The sequence below is a fragment of the Budorcas taxicolor genome, chromosome 5, assembly GCF_023091745.1.
Source record: "Budorcas taxicolor isolate Tak-1 chromosome 5, Takin1.1, whole genome shotgun sequence".
Taxonomy (NCBI): domain Eukaryota; kingdom Metazoa; phylum Chordata; class Mammalia; order Artiodactyla; family Bovidae; genus Budorcas; species Budorcas taxicolor.
Window position 1 is genome coordinate 70,664,162 of NC_068914.1, and position 18,224 is coordinate 70,682,385.

The window sequence follows — 18,224 nt, forward strand, 5'->3', positions numbered from 1 at the left end:
CTGGCTGTAATGGAATTAGAAATCAGTGACTGTAAGACACCTGGAAAACACCCCAAATAATTGAAACTAAACAATATACTTCTGAGTAACCCATGGATCAAAGACAAGATCACACACAAAATTGGAAAATATTTTGAACTGAATAAAAATGATGATATAACAAAATGTGTGGGATATAGCCAAGGCAGTGCTTAGAGGAAAGTTTATAGTATTAAATGCTTTAATTAAAAAGAAAGTTTGAGATCGACATGGACACACTGCTATGTTTAAAATGGATAAACAAGGTCCTACCATATACCACAGGGAGTGCTGGTAGATGTTACCTGGCGGCCTAGGTGGGAGGGGGTTTGAGGGGAGAAGGGACACATGTAGATGAAGGGCTGAGTCCCTTAGCTGTTTACCTGAAACTATCACAACATTGTTAATCTGCTATACCCCAATACAAATAAAAGGTTTTTTTTTAAAGGTGGAAAGATCTAGAGTCTTTCTATCTTAACCCAGAAAAAGGGATAAGAGTGATGATGTTTAAGGGTACAAAGTTGTAATAAGTAGTAAATCAACTCTGAAGACCTAATGCAGGACTTCCCTGGTGACACAGTGGATGAGAATCCGCCTGCCAATGCAGGGGACGTGAATTCGATCTCTGGTCTGGGAAGGTTCCACATGATGCACCACCACCTCTGAGCCCATGCTCTAGAGCCTGCAAGCTGCACCTACTGAAGCAAGTGTACCTGAAACCTGTGCTCTGCAAAAAGAGAAGCTCGTGCACCGCAGTGAAGACCGGCCCCTGCTCGCCAAAACTCGAGAAAGCCCCCACACAGCAGTGAAGACCCAGTGCAGCCAAAAATAAAATTATTTTTAAAAATAAAACAGACCTAATGCATGGTATCATGAATATGGATAATACTGTACTGTAATTATATAATGTGATAAATATCACTACACTGTCTACCATATTACAATATATAAGTATCAAAGATACACATGCTGTATACCTTAAACTTAGAATATTACATGACAAATTCATTCAGTTTTAAAAAATCAAGCCCACAGTGAGCAGAAGAAATAGAGTGAAAGCAGTGACTAGTTGATGAAGTATAAAACAACCAGTAGAGAAAAAAAATCAATGAAACTGAAAGTTGTTTTGGGAGAAGATAATGTAGTGAGCAAGTTTGATCAGTGGAAAAAAGACACAAATTACTAACATCAGGAACAAGAGAAGGGATATCACTACTAATCCTGTAGACACTGTAAGAGTTATAAGGGAGAATTATGAACAATTATGCCAGTGCATTTAATGTCTAGGATAAAATGAATGGCTTCCTTGAAAGATTACCAAAGCCCACTTCAGAAGAAATTAACCTCACTATCCCTATGTGTATTAAGGAAATGGAATTTGTAGTTAAAAGCCTTCCCACAGAGAAAAACTCTTGGTCCAAATGGCTTCACAGGTGAATTTTCCCAACTTCTATGGAAGAAATAACATCAGTTCTACACAAACTCTCCCAGAAGACAGAAGTGTATTTTTAACTTCATCTACTATCGGACATTTAACTTCTCTGGTTTATGTATTTAAAAGTGTTTTCTAATTTTTTTATTCCCCCACAGCAGACCTGTGAGATAAGCAGGGCAAAGTGCTAACACCTTAGGTTAAGTGACCTGTCTAGTTCAACTTTTCAGTGATCTAGTTGGGATTGGACTCCTATCTTATTCCTAGTTCTGATACTGCGACTGTTAACTGGTTGCCCTTTTAGTAGCTTTTTTTTTTACAACAGCGTTTGGGATGGTGCTAGCCATTGCTGACTGAACCAGGGAGAGACTTGGTGATACTTCAACTTAATTCATAAGTTGAAGACGGGCTTAAACTCAGTGTTCATGCAACATTTGACACTTATTGGCTCTCAATAAATATATAACCAACCAGACAATTTTAGAGCAAGGGTCAGTATTACTGTATCATCCTTTTGGCATAGGCTCTGAGTTGGGATGATGGTTGGAAGCTGGACAAAAAGAAACATCTTATTTGGCTTAAGCAATGTGTCAGAATGCTCAGTGGAAGAGCTGGGTGGTCTGAGATTGGCCATCCCTTAAGCCATTTATCTGATGGTGGCCTTTCTTTGCATTTAACTATCAATATATCTAAAGTGTAGAGCACACTTTTATGATACTGTAGCGTAGTAACTCACACTTATATGTCAATAGAGACACTTGCAAAGATGTACAAGGTTCAATAATTTCTGGTGTGGGTTTGTTTCTCCTGTCATCACCCATTATGTATTTTTTTACAGCTTTTAAATTGCTACAGAGAGAAATTGGTCAGGATCTTAATAGATGGCCAAGGAGCTGCCAAGTATGAGATGGGAAAAAGTTCAATACTGGGTTGATTTTATTTATCTAAATTGTAGGCTGTGACTTCAATATAATTCATGTTGCTAATACACCAAGGTAATGGCAGAGCACAAAACTATGCCATATGTTGAAGGAATGCTCTCTTTTACTCCTGGAAGTTTTACAGTCTGAGATATCTTTCTTATTCCAATTATGTAAAAACTTTTTGTCAGGATGTGTTAATCAGATTTTAGCATACTGATTTAAAGTCTAATACCATCTCAATAGTTGCATTAGAGATTTTAGTTTATGGTTATGCAAATTAATTTTTATGACTCTTGAATATCTTTGCTAAACTAAGACTGTGGTAGAATGTAAATTGTTAGGCATGGTAGAAGCTCTTCCTTCAAATAGAAGTGAAGTGAAGTGATTTGAAGTCGCTCAGTCGTGTCCGACTCTTTGCGACCCCACGGACTGTAGCCTACCAGGCTTCTCAGTCCATGGGATTTTCCAGGCAAGAGTGCTGGAGTGGGTTGCCATTTCTTTCTCCAGGCTTCAAATAGAGAATATGTTGAAATGACCTGAAGAAGCCATTGTAACTCTTAAGCTGCTGATAACCAAAATCTGTACAAGCTAGATAAGTGTGAATCTTAAGTTTATGACTATATGAGAAATGCTTTATGACTGTAATTTAATTGGGGATGGGCACTTCAGTTCTCTTTTAACCCTTCCATATTTTGTGAACATGATTTGCCAAAGTGGTATGTAAAAATCTGAGGTTTGCAGTCATCTACTCAAATGGTACTCTTCCATTTTTCGTAAGATTTATGGAGAAATTGCCAGGTTCCTCATGAAAGGTGACAGGCTCTACTAGTTCATGCTTCATCATATTTAATTAATAGAGAGGAGTGGGTGTGAGATTAACACTCGCCAGAAACTATGGTGCTTTGAGAAATTCAGTACATTCCAAGGATAGAGGTGTTCAGAGGCACCATCTGGAAGACATTTCCCTTTAGTGGTACCAAATTCTACTTCCTCTTGAATCGAGAAATAATTGAATAGCTAACCTCTTGCCCATGATGGCTTTAGGTGTGCCCTAACTAAATTTAGAGAAAGCAGACACTTGAGAGATGAAACAGTAGATTTGAATATAGGAAAAAAATATCCCATGTAAGATTATTTTGTGGGATTGTGATCTGGTAATGAGATATCAAGAATGTGTGTGTTACTGCTAAATATACCAATGAACCAAACATAAAACTGAGTTGTTCTGAGAACTGCTGTAGTACACATTCATTTATATTTTTTAATGGGGTCAGAGCTTAGAGGACAATACAATGAAATGTATAGGGTAGCCTTTATCTCTATTTATAATGTATATGTTTTAATCAAAAAGAAGAAAAGACTCTTTACTCCCTTGCTTGCTGGTGCAGGAGGGTTAGATAATCAGCAAATAGGATACTTTGCCTCAGAATAATTCTGTGACTGGTGGAAGCAGCGCCTTGGCCTGATTTTTAAAGGATGGAGAACTGGAACTCTGCTGGTCAAGAGAGAAGCATTTCCTCTCTCCACACTCCTCTCTATTAATAAAGTTTGTGTTGCCTAGATGTGGCTTGTTAATGATAGGGGTGTTAACGACCACAGTTAATCTTCCTCCTCAACTCTTTCCTAATCCAGTCTCTTAAATAGACATTTAAAAAGCTTTTAACTCCTCTTGAATTGGGTGCTCATGGGCTTTTGGTGGAGGTGGAGTGATAGTTATCAGCCCATTTAACAAAACCTGAGACAGCCAGGACAGCTGTAATGTGCATCTCTATGCTGTGTTTTTGTTAAGATGCCACATGGCTAATACTTTGGAAATCATAAATCTAGTGGAAGAAAACATCTTTATAGAGGGCATTTTAGTTTTATGCTGTATGTGTGGCGAACCTAAAACCATTGGTACTTCTAGATCTATAAAGAGCAAAGAATACAGACCAGATTAAAATGGTTCTGTAAATTTGGTTTCTTTTCATCAGTTTTATTTGCTACCATAGGCTATAAAGAGGACGCCTTGAAGACAACGCTGTAGCTGACAGTTTAATCTTCACATAAGCCAACAGCTTTCCCCAAGGGCCTTAGGGGAGACTTGGGAGTTTCTCAAGCCTGGACCAGCGGAAGTTGCCCATCAGTGGCATATTTAATTAATACATGTGAGAGGGACCTTTGCATATGCCCTCGCCCTTTTCTGCTCTTTAGAATGACTTTTTTAATAGAAGATTTGCGTTCCTAGTGTGCTTATAAAATTTATATTAAAATTGTATAAAAGAGCTCATTGATTAATGCATTTTGACACTTGGTTTGACTACCACTGCCAGATAGTTCAGCAGGTAGTTCAGTGAGGCAACTTAGCAATTGCTTTTGTTACTTTTTAAACAATACAAAGAAAGCTTAGAGAAAGACTTAGAATTATTATATATGTGTATGTGTGTGTGTGTTGGCTGCCCTGGGTCTTCACTGCTGCACACAGGCTTTCTCTGGTTGTGGTCAGTGGGGGCTTCCCTTCTTCGTGGTGCGTGGCCTTCTCATTGCAGTGGTTTCTCTTGTGGAGGAGCACAGACTCTAGGTGTACAGGCTCAGTAGTTGTTACTTGTGGCTTCCGGGCTTTAAAGTGTGGGCTCAGTGCTGTGGTGCGTGGGCGTAGTTGCTCTGCGGCCTGTGGAATCTTCCTGGACCAGGGATCCAACCTGTGTCCCCTACATTAGCAGGTGGATTCTTACCCACTGCACCACCAGGGAAGTCCTAGTTTTTATAGATACACACACACACACACATAAATATATATACATATACACTGTGTATACATATATGTATACACACATATGTGTATGTGTGTGTATATTTATGCTTTTGCTTGTCAGTGTCGTGAAAATGCAAAAGCCATCAGGACAACTGACATTGAAAAGTAGTGAATGGAGGGATTGGGCAGAGTACACAAACCAACGATCTCATGTGAGTGGTTCTCTGCTTCCAGTATTGATCTGTTAATGCAAACAGTTAATCATGACATCTGTTGTTCTGCGTTGCCCCAGCTTTCTGTGATGCCCTCTCTAATTTCTGGGGACTGGCAGTTTTTACTTTTTTTGAAATCTTCTTTTACCCTTACAATGTGTGGGATTTTTGGGTCCCGCTCTGCTTCACCTCCTCACCTCTTCCCGTTTTCTCTTTTTTTTTTTTTTTCTGGAAGATTTCATCTGTTAAAGAAGTTTCCTGTCATCGACTTGGAATGTGCGTTCTGACTGCCTGACCGCAAAGGTCTTTGCTCTTTGTCCAAGGCTGAATTCTCACCAGATTCCCTGGCTTAGGTGTTTTCCCCCAGCACACAGGGGCCTGCCTGCAAGGTGAATTTGCCTTGTGTCATTGATATGAAGGGTGGGTGGGGCCTGCTCTCTCTCGTGATCTGATGGGCAGTTAAATTGCTGGACTGTCAGTAGTTGTTGATGCCTTTACCAGAGAGTTCCTGTGTGTGTTCAAGAAAAGGCTGAGATCTGTTATGTCTGAAAGACGGGACTTGAGAAGCTCACTGCTTCCCATGGAGATTTCCATAAGGATAATAAGGTTGTGCTCAAGAGGCTCGGCCTCTCTTCCTCCAGCATGGTATTGGGATTCTACCTTAATCTCTCCATCATCCTGCCAGCCATGTCTCATTTCTCACGCTGGAACACTCCCTCCTCCCAAGCTCAGCGTGAACCACCAGTCTAGATGCTTTATCTGGTCCAGGCTCTAGCCCTTAAATTGTCCGTCTGGCTTTGTGTTTCATTTGACCCTAATACACTGGGTCGCACTGTCTAAAAGAGAATTATGTCCCCTCTGATGTCTGAGTGCATTTCTCATTTCTTACTGCTGCTCCTGAGCAGATCTGTAACTTCAAGGTTAAGATAAGACACATTCCATCAGAACTATGTCGTCATCCTTGCCAGCTTCTGATCTGTGACTGTCCAGGAGATTTACAAGACAATTGCATGCCATTCTTTACAGAATATTATGGTTGGACTCTGACTCCTGGCATCAGGCCCAATTTGATTTGTCAGCTGTTGCAAAACCCATTTCCCAAAGAGAAAAGGATCTTAGCCATGTACCTTTTAGCCAGTTCTTAAGAGTGGGACAGAGGGAATTGATCTGGTTCTTTATTTCCTGATGTTTTAAGGAGAAAGATGGAACACCAGAATGTTTTTGTCCCTTTCCTCTTTGGATTCCCTTGTTTTCCCTGAAAGGTTTCACTAAAATCTTAGTATTGCTGTCATTCTTTCCTGTCCCTTATCCCTTCACAGAACTGCTGTTTTTTCATTCTGCAGTCTCCAATGTTTTCCTGAGTTTTAAGGAGTAAGAATTTTGCCCTTGAGAGAAAAGGTTACCTGCCTTTTCTCTGAAAGTTTCTTGGTTTACTAGCAGCAGGTTAACAAAGACAAGGTTCCTCCTTTCTTGCTCTCTAACATGTGGAACTGCAGGAGTTACTGCATGTAATATGGCTTAATGGCTTAGGAATTTGGAAGGTCACGTATTTCCTGCTGCTGTTGTATTAGGCCCTGTAATATTTTATAAAAGTTTCTCTTGGGGGACTTAACAGCCTCTGGTTTCAACATAAACTCACCCTTTCCCTTGGAGGTAGGCAGTGGGGATTTATTTGGCCCCCTTTAGTGATTCTGAGGTTAGACCTAAAATTTATTTACTCAGGATCACACATGGCAAGTTAATCACAGAATCACAACTCTGATCTAATTCCTTTGGCATTATTTTCATATCCCTTAACTACAAAAAGTTTTTAAAAGTTACGAAGAGTTGAGAAAGGCAGATTTTACTCAGATTTCCTGATGAGTCTATTCAAAGTTGAAGAAATTCTCGTAGTTGAAAACTGCCCATTGTGCTCTCATTCCCTACAGTTTCTTCTGTTTGATAGGCAGAATAATCACCATTCTTTTTTTTTTCCCCCCTCAGTCGGGTTCTTGGCTTTTGATTGTCCCTTATTCATACTCTCTTGTGGCAGCAGCCTTTGTCTCTAAAAGACTCATATCTGTAAAGAAGAGAGCAGAGTTGTGGAGCTCTCTAAAATGTTCTTTAAGGCCGGCAGAAAGGAACATTCACAGGACTGCAAGTCTCTTAAGTCTCTTTTCTTTATCTCAGTCCTCCTTTTCTCAAGTATTAGGAATTTTTAATACACGAGGTTTTAATTATTATATTGTATAATTAATGTTCCAAGTGGGTAATTATTTTTAAATTTGTTTTATAATATTACAAAAGCAACTAATGAGAAGTGGTTTTCAATTAACAGTAATGGTTGTGAGTGGACTGTTCCTTCCCCTTTTTAAAACTACTGGAGAATTAAATTGTTTTCTATCTATAATTTCAGTTGAAAGAGTCTTCGGTAGTGCTTCAAGTCTCTAGATTCTGTTTCTGAATCTAGTAATCCCCCAAGAAGGAAAGTTGTATAGTATCTTTGAAATACTTCTCTTCTGCCTTTCCTGTTACTCCCTGCACCTCCCCCGCCTCCCAATTTTAATTAACTGTTCAGTGACAGATGGTAGAAAAGGCCTCGCCTAAAGTGTTCCTGGTGGGCTGGATTAGGGGGTCGGTAGTTTGTCCTGATCTTGTTGTAGAAGGATCTAGCCTTTCCCCGCCCCCGCTTCCAGTTGAGCGATAATCCTGTTAGATCTTAAAATGCTATTGATTAAATTCCCAGTGCTCTTAGAGAAATAAGCACAAGTTCTGGATTTAAAAACCCAAGAGGCAATTCCCTGGAGCTCTGAATGCCTTAGACTTGAGGCCAAGGGAGGTACCTTCCAACTTCTCCACCCAGCCTTCACTGAAAAGGAAAGTTAAGCCTTTTAACTTTTCCGTTTGCTTCTCTCCCCCCCTTAGTCTAGTAAGGCTGCCAGTTGCCATGGCAACGGACTGGGACAGCTGCGCAGTGGCGCCTAGGCAGCTGGGTGGGGGCGGGGGAGCTGCCAGCCCGCCAAGCCCCAGACCTGGGAGGGGAGGCCCCTCCTGTTAGCCCAGAGGGAAAGAAAGAACTGGGGCGATCCGGTAGGTAAAGGAGGGAACCCCCATTCATCTTCTGCCTTTGGGGCTCCTCTTCTGCATGAAGGTATAAAGGGAGATTGTCCTCTTTCCTCCCTGAAACTGAAGAACACATATGTAAATCCTTGTTTTTCCTCGTGAGGCAGGGGAGGCCATAGTCACAATGCTTAACTGCATGCATCTAACCCGGGGCTGGTTTTAACCCTGGCGCTCTGACCTAAACTGCTCAGCTCCCGGAAATTCCAAGGTGAGTGGGGGTGGGGTGGGGTATTCTCCCTGGAATAGGACATTTCCTGTCTCTGGTGAGGTTGGAGGCTGCTTTTATTTTAAATAAATCAGATTTTTTTTCCTTGAAGCTAAAGGACTCCCGTCTGAATTCGTGGAAAAATTATTTTTGAAACTCCTTACCTTACGTTCCTCACACTCCCACTCCCTCATCCAAATGAAGTATTTTGATAAAAACATACAGCTTTTTGGGTGGGCAGACCTATTACTAGTAAGTTCTGGAGATATGATTTACAACTATATATTCTTGGAATAATTCCCTAAATTTTGCTAGTTTGAAGTAAATTGATTAATGCAACTTTTTATGGTACTCAAAGACAAAATTCTGAGATTAGTAGTGACCTTTCCTGTTCCTGGGGTGGTCATCTGATCAGAAAGAAAATGTTTTTAGAATGCTGAAAAAAAAAAGCTTTAAGGTTTACAGCAAAATAAAATGGAGTTCAGCTAAGAAAACAGTCCCTGCTACTCTATAATCCAGACTCTAGGCACCATTTAACATGGTTAAGGAAGAATTCTTTAAAATGATTGTGGTGACAACAAGGAGGGAATTTAAAACACTAGAGTCTCTGCTGCGTACCCCCTGGTTGTGCGTGTTTCTGAGCTTAACTCAATTTCCATTTGTGTTGCCTTGCTTCAGCTTTCCTTGGGCCTATGAATGGTTCTTCTGTGTTTGGAGGCTTCATGTTGCTGTGAGTCTGGGACCAGACCTCTTGTTTTCCTCCTCCTCTTCCTGTGGCCCAAAGTCAGCTCCAGTTAAGAGGAGAGGTACCTCCTTAATATTTGGATTAGTTGAGCCTTAATTACCAAACAGCCCAATGACTAGTTTTGATTTTTAGGACTAAAAAATATTTTTCTCCTCCATGCCTCCCTCCTATCCCCAAATGAAAGATGAGGCTTAATATATTTGAGGTGTCAGCCTTGCTTTTGTGAGCTGATGGGTGCTCTGAAGGGACAAGCTCAGTTTGTTGAAGGGGAATGTACCGAGTCACTGAAAATGTGGTGAAACATGCCCGAGCAGGCCTTTTTTGTCCTGTTAAGAGACTGTTCAGGATGCTCAGAGCAGAGGAAAGTTAGATTTTGGTGGCTTTTCTTTTTTCTCTCATTTTTATAGAAAATCTTATTTAAATGGAAGGTTTTCCATGTTTCTCTTCCAGTTTATGACTTGTAGACAGTCGTAGAAGTACCAGGAGTAAAATACCACCCTACTTGTTTTATAGACTCTGAAATTAGAGTTAGATAATTGTGCCCATCTAATAATTTTGATCTTGTGAGCTGAAGAGGAAGTTGTAATTAAGAAAGTGGGGACCTGCCCATTTTTGGTTACATTCTTAGGACTCATCTGTAGAATGTTTCAAGATCCAAGAGAAAGGTACATGGCAGCTTTGTGTTATACCTGCTGCATCCCATTGAGAGACTGAACATTTTAACTGCTTGCATGGATTCTGACCATTTTTGTCCTTCCCATTTGCAGGAAGGAACCCGGTGGCCTTAGTCCTTCAGGTGAATCAGCGTGAGACATGGGAAAGAAAACCAAGCGGACAGCTGACAGTTCTTCTTCAGAAGATGAGGAGGAGTACGTTGTGGAGAAGGTGCTAGACAGGCGTGTGGTTAAGGGACAAGTGGAATATCTACTGAAGTGGAAAGGCTTTTCTGAGTAAGTGCTTTCTCTCATGCTTTGGGACTCAGGGAAGTAGACAGCTTTGGTTCATTTCCCTGTGAACCATCACCATCTTTGTCTTATTCTTTCCTCACCTGCACTCCTTTCTAAAAGTCGCAAGACACAGCAGTGAACTAAGCAAAGTCTCCCCTTCTTGGAGCTGATGTTCTAATGAGACTCCTTTGAGAGGCAGTGTAATGAACTGGTTAGAAGCATAGATTAGGGGCCAGATTGCCTGCGTCCAGATTCTTGCTCCCACCACTTACAATATGAGCTGGGTGACCTTGCTGAAGTTCCTTAATCTTCTTTCTTCCTCAATAAAATAGGGATAAGAAATAGTATATATCGTAGAGATGTTGGGGAAATGTATAGAGTCAGACACATAAGGTCAGTGTAAGTGTAAACTGTTATTATTCTTTCGGATGTAACTAAACTAAAATACATACATTTAAGTAGAAGTTGTAGTTGATCCCATAGCTCTCCATAACGACTCTTGGCCCTCAAAAATGTCCTAGGATGAAACACTCATCTTTGTTATTTTTTTTTAACACTCATCCTAGTAAGAGACTTAAATCTGAGACCCAATATTTATTTTTAAAAATGTAAAATATATATATAACTGACGCAAAAGAAATTGAGTGAACACTCAAATACATACCACCTCATTTCTATAATAACATTTTAATATAATCTTTATTCCTCAATCTATCTTTTTTACTATTAAAGACCTTAAAACCCGTCTTTTACATCAGTGAGCTTTAAGAATGATACTAAAGTGTTGAGTATTCAGAGTTAGGCAGTAACTGGCTTTAAGTGCTGAAGTAAACATACACATACTGAAGCTTAGAAGAGGTAGCTTGAAAAGTGAATTGCGTGAAGCTGTGTAATCATTAGGCATTTTGCCTTAATTTCTCATTAATTCTCTTCCCAGGATGCCTGATAACAAAGAATGGATTTCTCTGAACACCAGTGAGCTGATAGGAACTGGTTTAGGCTTCTAGGAGTATTCAATAGGAATGGAATGCAAGCCAGATGTAATTTTAAATTTTATGGTGACTACATTAAGGAAAAGTGGAATTAATTTTAATATATTTTATTAGACACTCCCACCAAAATGCTATTTCAAAATTAATACAAAAATTATTAATGAAATTTTATATTTTCATGCTAAGAATTTAAAATCTGTTGTATATTTTTCATTTTATAGCACATCTCAGTTCATACTAGCCACATTTCAAATGTTCATTTACCATATGTGGCTAGTAGTTACCGTATTAAACATCGCAACTTAAAAGTGTGAGACTTTAATAAAAGATTGAATGCTTTGTCAGTCCCTTTGGACAAAGGTATGATCAGGAGCCTTTGGAGTATAGTTAAGGTTATTATGGGAATCAAGTTTCTCATCTGGAGCATTGTTGGTGTTTTAGTTGGGACAGTTCATGCACTGCAAGATGCTTAGCATTTGTAGCACAGAGAGAACTAAATGTGGGTAGCACAGCAGTCAGAATGTGCCCTCCATGTTTCTAAAGAAGCGTGGTATCGCAGCATCCTCTAGAGTTGAGCACTACGGATTTGAGAGGCCTAGAGCATCGTGAGATAGGAATTAAAATACACCTTCAGGAAGGGGGCTTCCCTGGTGGTCCAGGGGTTGAGAAGCTGCCTTGCAGTGGAGGGGGCACTGGTGTGATCCCTGGTCCAGAAAGATCCCATGTGCTTCAGAGCAACTAAGCCCTGTGTACCACAGCTACTGAGCCAGCGCTTTAGAGCCTGTGCTCCGCAGCAGGAGAAGCCAACGCAATGAGAAACCTGCAGACCGCAACGAAGAGTAGCCCCTGCTTGCTGCTACTAGAGAGAGCCTGAGTGTAACAGAGAAGATCCACCACAGCCAAAAATAAAATAAGTCTTTAAAAAACAAAAGTACACCTGAAGACTTTAAGGATGTTTATTTGACCCATTGAATCATCACTGGAAATTGTTGGGTGTTTTTGAAGAATTTGAAGACTGTAGTTGAGCTATTGATACCTTACATAGATAAAAGAGGTAAAGAAAAGATTTAGGGTAGATGGATTAACATTTGTCCTGAGTTTTTCAAAAGTATCCAGAGTTTCATTAAAGACTGAGACAGATTGTGCCCCTTCAACACTGTCCACAGCTGAGTACCTACTGTTTGCTAGGCAGTGGTTATATCCTACCTCATGTGTTCTCTGTAATTCTCACAACAGCCTTTAGAGGTATTTACAGATTAGGAAATTAATTGTTTACTAGAGATAACATACCTGATACATGTTAAAACAAGGATCCAGCATCCCATTTCTTTGGTGCTAAAATGCAGATTCTTAAAAAAAAAAAAGAAAGAAAATGCAGATTCTTTGTAAGTTATACCATGTTATCTTTTGGGTGAAAACTGATTGATGTAGAAACAATACTAACCTGGTGGGGAAAGGGATAATCCCCTTAGAAGATTGGCTTTCCTTGGTGGCAACAGAGATTCTTGTCCTACCTCTGCATCTTAGCTTGCTTACTGTACTACAGTGTTGGCATGCCTCTTGGTTTTTGTGCCTTAATTTCTCCTGGGATAGTAAACTATATATAATCTGTGAATTTGGGAGAAAGTTATTGTATGAGGGTTTTTTTTTTTTGGCTGAAAGAAGAGCTGTGAGGGAGAAGCTTTCCAGTTTTAGCTCAAATGATTTAGAAATAAACTTTGTTTCATTCTTAAACTCTTTTTGCAGAAAGCTGAAGTCTAGAGTAAATAGCTCAGATTTTTCCATCATTATTAAGTTATAGCATATGTTCAAACCATTCTTATTTAAAGATACTACATTGTTTTTGTTTTTTAATAAAGTATCTAAAATAAATAGTGCATAAATGTAAAAAATATTTCCTAAGTCAGTGAAGGGATTATAGAAACTGTGTCTGTGATATATGTACAGATATATCTTAATGTAGCTAGTTCTTAATGAAAGAACCTCTGCCACTGGCTAGGAGTGAAGAGGATGCCTGGTCTGGTTTTTCCCAAAGAAGATAAATTTCTTGCTTTTATTACGTAACCTGCTATTGGTATTAGTGATTTACACTTCTAAAATCCATGCTAGAAATACAGAGAACAAGTTTGTGAATGCAAACTTTATTTTCCTCATAGAAGGACTCCCCTTGATCCGAGTTTAATTAGACACAGTTATTTAACTTGAATTATTTTTGCTTATTAATATAGAAATGCATTTTGATTACCTAGTGACAGTAGACTTGAATCCAGAGCAATGAATGAATGGGCTCCAAATCCCACTTTTGAGTCTTTTCCTTTTTATGGTTCGCTTATATTCTAATGATTTAACCCCTTACTGCCTTTTTTTCTAATTAACTACTTAAGTCTTCCATCAATTTGTTGGCATTTCTTGGAAATATAAGTAACATAATTAAGACAGTGTAAACTGGAATGCATTTAGAATTAGATTGTCCTCTCTTCAGGATTTGCATAGATGATGTATGAAATCACATTTGCCACTTACAAAGCAGAACTTATATTTGAGTGTTTAACAGGTTTATTGAGCCATAGTTTACATACCATAAAATTCATTTATTGAAAGTACACAATTCAGTGATTTGTGGTAAATTTTTAGAGTTGTGCCGCCTTCAGCATAGTCCAGTTTCAGAACATTTCCGTAACCTCCCCAAATTCCCTTGAACATTTTTGTATTTAATTGCAAGCCCCAGCCACAAGGAACGACTGATCAGCACCTGTTTAGTTTTAGCTTAGCACAGTCTAGAAGTGCTTCCGTGTTGTAGCATATATTAGTATTACGTCCCTTTTTTGTTGCTGAATAGTATTTCATTGTATGGATATACCATGTTATGTTTATCTGTTCGCCTGTTGGCAGGCATTTGAATTGTTTTCTGTCTTTGACTCCTAAAATGCTGCTATAGTTGTGTGCACGTTTTTGTGTGTGTGTGTGTGTCTCAATGTATTGGATAGATTTCTAGAGTCAAATTGATTATCTCCTTTAAGCATAGGAATTCTGTTCCCTTTTTGCCTACTTGTCTTCTGTAAAGTAAGGTATTGGATTTCCTCCTACCCCAAAACTTCTTCATTTCTTTCCTTTTTTCTCCATTCTTGCCCAGGGAGCACAATACTTGGGAACCTGAGAAAAACTTGGATTGCCCTGAGCTAATTTCTGAGTTTATGAAAAAGTATAAGAAGATGAAGGAGGGTGAAAATAACAAACCCAGGGAGAAATCAGAAAGTAACAAGAGGAAATCCAATTTCTCAAACAGTGCTGATGATATTAAGTCCAAAAAAAAGAGAGAGGTAAGCTTTATTTCTCCTCTCCTCCCCCCCTCACCCCCCACTCTTCTGCTTCCTGTGCTTCCTCCTCGCTTCACCCAAAAAAGGGGGGCACTGTTTTGGTTGTTTTTATTCTAGGGATGGCCTATAAGGTAAATTGTTGAACACAGGAGCTCCCCGGGGAGTTTTGTTGATCCACTACAGCGCCCCCTCCTGGCTGAGTAAGAAATGTACTATGTGTCCACTGAATTGTGTTAAGGTGGCAAAATTAAATCCCTGTAAAACATTCAGCCACTCAGTGCCTTTTTTGTGAATAGGTGGCTGAGTTGTCTTATGGAGAGTCTTCAGTGAATTTTTTAGGGATAGAAAGAAGCTTTAAAATATCTACTACTTCACTTTTTTCTTTTATTCCAAAGAGAGCACTTAACTTTAACCCTTTATATTCTTTCCTTTTTAACTAAGGTGAAATCACATAACATACAACTAACCATTTTATTTTATTTTTAAATTATTTATTTATGGCCACACCAACACATGTAGGATATTAATTCCCTGACCAGACTCAAGCCCATGCCCCTGCATGGGAAGTGCATAGTCTTCACCACTGGACTGTCAGGGAAGTCCCCAGTTAACCATTTTAAAGTGAACAGTTCAGTGGCATGTGTAGTCTCTCTCGATCCTATTGTATTTTTGCATACTTCAAATAAATTCCTTTTCATCTTCCTTATGAATATTTTTATTGTTCAGTTTTTGAAAATGTGTTTGTGAAATTTTGGTTTGATTCAGTTATTTTAATCCTTCTGATATATAGCTGTTAAGTAACTAGCCATAAGCACTGTTCCTGTCTTTTTTCTTGTCTATATCTTTTCCATCTGTGCACATGTGTCTCCATCACCCCCCACAGCTTCCATTCCTTTCATTAGTTTCAAGGTTGTGAAGTCTTTTGTGGTGAAGGATATATCATACCCTTAAAGTTTAATAAAAGTGTAAGTCTGCTTCTGAATCTTCTAGCATCCCTGCCATAAGCATCCATATTTATCTTCATTCTCCTTGGATACCCGTCTTGCTAGAGCATCAGTTCTCAGCCCTGGCTGCATATTAGACTCATGGCAAGGGGGGCAGGCGGGTGTTTCAAAAGCCTCCGGTATTGCTTTGGAAAAAGAAGCCTCCGGTGCCCAAGATGCACTCCAGACCAATAAAATTCAAATTTCTGTGGGTTGGACCTCTGCTTTAGTGTTTTCTAGAGGCTTACACAGGTGATGCCTGGTCTCCAGAGGAGAGAAAATGGGAGAGCAACTTTCCGAAAAGAAATAAGAATGAAAGGTTGGAGGCTGTCAGTGAAAGTGGACGCTAGTATTTTGTTTGTTTCCCTGATCAATTTTATTTTTTAAAACTGCCCTGTTCTGGTGAGGTGTGTATATCATTATGATATAGCGTACTAGTAGATAATTTGAAAATGCCTTCCCTTCTCTAAGGAGCTAAGACTTGGGTCTGTCTTTCTGTTTTACTTTTTTATTAGTCCTTTGTATTCTGGTTCTTGTCATTTGATGCATTTTCCAGCTAAGTAAAGAGACCAAGAAACAACACAGCATGACTTCTGTAGCCATTTTTGACATTCAGTGTGTATTTCCTCAACCTAACATTTATGTCCTTTTAAAAAGGAGCAGTCTGGGGGCGGGGGAAAAAAAAAAAGGAGCAATCTGACTGTGAGACACTGGCCAGTGCAGAGTTTGGTTCCTAGGCCAGGTTTTGATGCTGCTGACCTTGAAAACCACCCCCCCACACACATGTCCCTTACATTGTAGTGTTCATCTGGGGCCCCTGGCAGCATTCTCAGCAGTGCTGATGGCTGTCATGTAGGCAGCTGGGGAGATAGGTGATTGTATATTTTAAAGGTGCAGGGGGGGATTTCGTTTCTTTCTTTAGACCACTGCAGAGGAAATTTGTTAGTCGGCATTATGCCTGATTTAAGATTACTGCCTGTGTGATGATTTTAGCATTTTCCTCGCCTCGGCTCCTTTTCAGCTGCTTGAACATTTTTCTTCTCTTCCCTCCCTATGTGGCAAACTGTTTTCAGCCGCCAGCTATGATTTACGACTTGGTTGCTGTGCCAGCATTCCAGCTGTGAGCAGCTGTGTGCACATCTGGGACCCTCCTCCCTTTAAGCGCCCCCAAAAGAGGCTATGCTTTTGAGCCTGTATGTCCCCTGATTCATGCATGGGGTTTCCTGCTCAGTGCGGGTCCTGGTACCTTTGGGACCACCTGGATGCTGAAGGCTTTGTATCTCTCAGAAGAAAGCAAGGTGAAAGGCAGATCAGAGATTTTAGCGTGAAAATCAGACATTGGCGATTTAGTTCATTTGGGCAGTCTTTCTAAGTCTTTTTTGTGTTACCATTAGATAAGCTGGCATTATCTTCCATAGTAAGGTTGTTTAAATTACCTGGTTTGTATAAAATTTCACCATTTTGCTCTCACCAGTGCCATCACAACGGAATCAAATCCTATGCTCCTTATCTAGATTGCATGATTGCAATTTGACCAAGTTTGAATAATCCCCTACAGAATTTTTTTTTTTTTTAATCCCTCTCCAGTTTACTCTATGAAGCTAATGACCTGTCTCCATCAGGAGGGGACAGGCACAGATCAGGACCTTTTCCCCAGTTCATGGGGATTATAGTATGTGATCTCTGAAAGAAATTTGCTATTTTATGGTAGTTCTTTGAATCCCTTCTTAATCTTAATCATTGTTCATTTGTAAGTACAGATGGCTATGTGAAAAGACGTATTAAAAATACTGGTCAGTATTAGGTGAACTGAAAGTCCGGAGAATAAACTCCAGATTGAGAGGTGGTATAGTTGAAGTTTTAAAATGAAAAAGGATTTAGTTCACCTGGACTTGTTTAGCATCTGAGAAGCAAGTTTAAGGATATTAGATTAGGGGATGAGAGGAGTTCCTAGATGATGACTCCAGAATATTAAAGGGATATTAGCAGTTTTAGGGGCCACTCCCAGGCCTTTGATGAAATACTAAAAGGACAGCTGCATCTTCCTGCAAAAGAGCTCTTAGCATCTCTTACTGGCTGACCCAGTATTGTATTTCTGCAGTTCTAAGAACTTTATGAATTGAGTGACAAATATGATATCCAGTAATATTAACTTAGGTTGTGTTTTGTTGAGCTGAGAAACAGGAAGGTTTTCTACTCTTACCTCCAAGCCATAACCTTTCTTCATCTTCTGTTTATAGCAGAGCAATGATATCGCTCGGGGCTTTGAGAGAGGACTGGAACCAGAAAAGATCATTGGGGCAACAGATTCCTGTGGTGACTTAATGTTCCTAATGAAATGGTGAGAGAGATTGGGCCTCCCTCTGCAATTGTGTTTCTTTGCAGTGACTTGAATTCATATGGAAGATAGGGAGGGAAGACTGAGTACTCCCCAGCTAAGAATTTTGATTGTCAGGGATCTAAATTTTTAACTGATACCAGCTGTCAGTATTAAATGGGAATTACAGTTCAGAGTGGATTTAAGATTGTAAAACTTTGGTATTAAGCCAAATTACATTAGCCCACATACCAGAAAATGGTAGAATTGAGGTAGGAAACATATAAACATGACCTA

General features: G+C 39.6%; 1 protein-coding gene across 3 annotated transcripts in view; it reads left to right on the forward strand.

Moving 5' to 3' along the window:
* Window positions 1–18,224, forward strand: part of CBX5 (chromobox 5) — a 34,570-nt gene that overhangs the window by 6,679 nt on the left and 9,667 nt on the right. For 2 of the 3 annotated variants that reach the window (XM_052641298.1, XM_052641299.1), the window contains 3 exons: window positions 10,143–10,321; window positions 14,444–14,630; window positions 17,851–17,951. In XM_052641298.1, coding sequence (XP_052497258.1) covers window positions 10,185–10,321; window positions 14,444–14,630; window positions 17,851–17,951 — 425 coding nt within the window. In that variant the 5' untranslated portion in view covers window positions 10,143–10,184. Of the gene's footprint in view, window positions 1–10,138; window positions 10,322–14,443; window positions 14,631–17,850; window positions 17,952–18,224 lie in introns of all 3 variants that reach the window. The other variant, XM_052641297.1, reaches the window with a different exon arrangement.